The 2,589-nt window shown below is 42.3% G+C and overlaps 1 protein-coding gene across 1 annotated transcript; it reads right to left on the reverse strand.

Annotated features, from left to right (window-relative positions):
* Positions 1–305: 305 nt before the first annotated feature.
* LOC148850957 (anthocyanidin 3-O-glucosyltransferase 5-like) lies at positions 306–1,991 on the reverse strand. Its single transcript, XM_088943541.1, is given in 3 exon segments — positions 306–838; positions 841–1,149; positions 1,152–1,991. Coding segments are annotated over 3 exon segments (1,419 nt in total). The 5' UTR covers positions 1,867–1,991; the 3' UTR covers positions 306–443.
* Positions 1,992–2,589: the final 598 nt, after the last annotated feature.

The following is a 2,589-nucleotide window of genomic DNA, read 5'->3' on the forward strand; positions in this document are numbered from 1 at the left end:
TTCCATCGGGAACATCTCTGTACTTTTATGCTTTATTTCATAGAGAGATATTTCCGATGCAAGGCTACGATAGTTATTTGAATGGGCCTCCAATGACTGAATCCCATCTCCGACAAAGCAGATAAACAAACAACAGACTAAACAGAGATCGATTTCAGTCAGAGTAAAGTCCTATAACCTTGCATCGGGAATATCTCCGTACTTTTATCCTTTATTTCATGCGGAGATATTCCCAATGCTAGGCCATGATGGAAATTCGAATGGACTTTGCTCTGACTATATTGATCAATATCAACACAAAAACAAAAAGAAAAATACATATTATAGTATTATACTACAATATTTAAGTCGTAGTTAAACAGAGCAGCAGAGATATATATTCACTGAATGGAACCAAAAGACTTGTATTTTTGAGTCTGTAAGTACGTCGTCATGGGCTCTGATCAGCATTTTTCTTTGGACTTTGGAGTCTTTTCCTGCTGTTTCCTCTCCAAGCTCATCTCACAATCTCGAACAAACTGCGAGAGTGAATTATGCACAGATCCACCATCACCCATAGCTCTTAATGCACTCATTTGGAGCTCCTCAGCTCTGCTCCGTAACGCTTTCCCCTCTCCGCTGCCCAACACCGACTGAACCAGTCTCCCTATCTCCTCGCGACCTATCAAACGCTTCGTTGATAAGTGCTCCGTCCTGACCGCCATGCCCCAATCCTCTGTTAGCATCATTGCATTCAACCTTTGCTCGGAGTATAGTGGCCATGCGACCATAGGCACTCCGTTGGCTATGCTCTCCAGAGTCGAGTTCCACCCACAGTGAGACAGGTACTTTGACGGACCCCAATCATCTGCGGACCCCACGTGTTTACTAAAAACCCTCTTCCCTTGGTTCTAGTCATGAACCCCTCCGGCAGGTACTTTGACGGGCCACAGCTTACGTTGCCGGACGTGAAAAAACTCGCCGCTGTCTCCTTCCTGGCGGGTGGCCGTACCACCCAGACGAATCTTTTCTGGCTCAGTTCCAACCCCAATGAGAATTCAGTGAGCTGCTCGTTTGATAATGTCCCCCCGCTTCCGAGGGAGACGTAAAGCACTGATTCAGTGGGTTGTTCATCTAGCCATGCTAGGCACTCTTTCTCCTCTTGGCCTGTAAACTCTGTCGTAGAACAGGGTCCTCTCTAAGAGCTTTAAGCGTTTCCGGTTCCAGATCCTCCGTCGAGTTCAGCAGAATTCCTTGGGCCAAGGCATACCTGGAAGCATGTGCCAAATACCAAGCGTACTGCTCGTTCGTTCGATCCAACATGGGATCAACAATGTCATCCACCGGAACCGGCTTACAACCAGGGACGTGGATCGGCTCTTGCAGGTCGACGTACTCGCCTTCTATCTCCTGATCAAGCGTTGGCAAGTAGAGGCTCAGCGCCAAAAACCTTGCCGACGATGTGATGTACACGTACTTGGGTATTCCGAGCTCGTCGGCGACGTCAAAAGCATCGGTGCAAAATAAATCAACGATGAGGGCTGTAGGCCGTGACGCCATAGCAGTGACCACTGATCGAAAGGCCGGGATGGATTCTTTCACAATCACACATAAACGAGCTACCGGCGCCGCATCAGTGGACAGTCGGCCTGAGATATCAGCTGGTGGGAGTTGGATAGTCTGGAGGCAGTCGGAAACTGTAAGGGATTGGAGGAATTGGGATTGAGCGATTGAGACAACGGTGGTGGTGACGAAGATGGTTACGTTAACGCGGTGACTGTGAGTGGTGATCAGCCATTTGGCGAGCTCCACTAGAGGGATGAGGTGGCCCATCCCTGGGCTTCCTAAAACTGCGAAGTGGAGTACTTTGTCACTCCTCTGAGCCATGAGCGTAGCTAGACTGCTAGAGAGAGCTTGCAGAGAAAGGAATGTTATTTATGAACTGAACTCAACTGAGGATTCTTTAGCTCTTCATCCTACTTTCATGGTAGACTATCTTCACTTCTTAAATAGATAAATTAAGAGACCTTTTTTTTCTATTTTTAATTTCCTTTTTTTGGTTTGGGCTAAAGCCGTGAATCACTTGTATGGCCACGTTTAGTTTTGATCCCACCTTGATAATGTTGGATTGTGTCAACATCGTAGCTTATTTAATACGATTAATAAATGTCTTCATTTGCTGTTGAGAATGATTTATTTATAAATTAAAGTTTTATATATATAGATGAAATATAGTGTTAGTTTATATATATTATGATAGTGTTAAAAGAAATATAGTGTATGTATTAATTAAAGTTTTAAATATTATTATGATGGATAAACTGGAAAATATAAAATTAAATAATTTTATAATTTTATTTAAATATTAGATAATTAAATGTTTGTTTTATTATTCAAATTTAATTATATTTTAATTTAAACAAATTAATTATATTGATTTCATGTTAATTCAAATTCATGGGTTGTATCATGCTACTCATGTAATAAATATATTGTATTTGAAATTTTAAATAAGTATCATATTTGTATTGACCCATACATGGGAATAGAGACCGGATCTGCTTCTCACACCTAGCGACTTACACACATGTCCTATCATACATTGGAAAC

Source organism: Nelumbo lutea, chromosome 5, assembly GCF_056320005.1.
Source record: "Nelumbo lutea isolate HS-2025 chromosome 5, American lotus-T2T, whole genome shotgun sequence".
Taxonomy (NCBI): Eukaryota; Viridiplantae; Streptophyta; class Magnoliopsida; order Proteales; family Nelumbonaceae; genus Nelumbo; species Nelumbo lutea.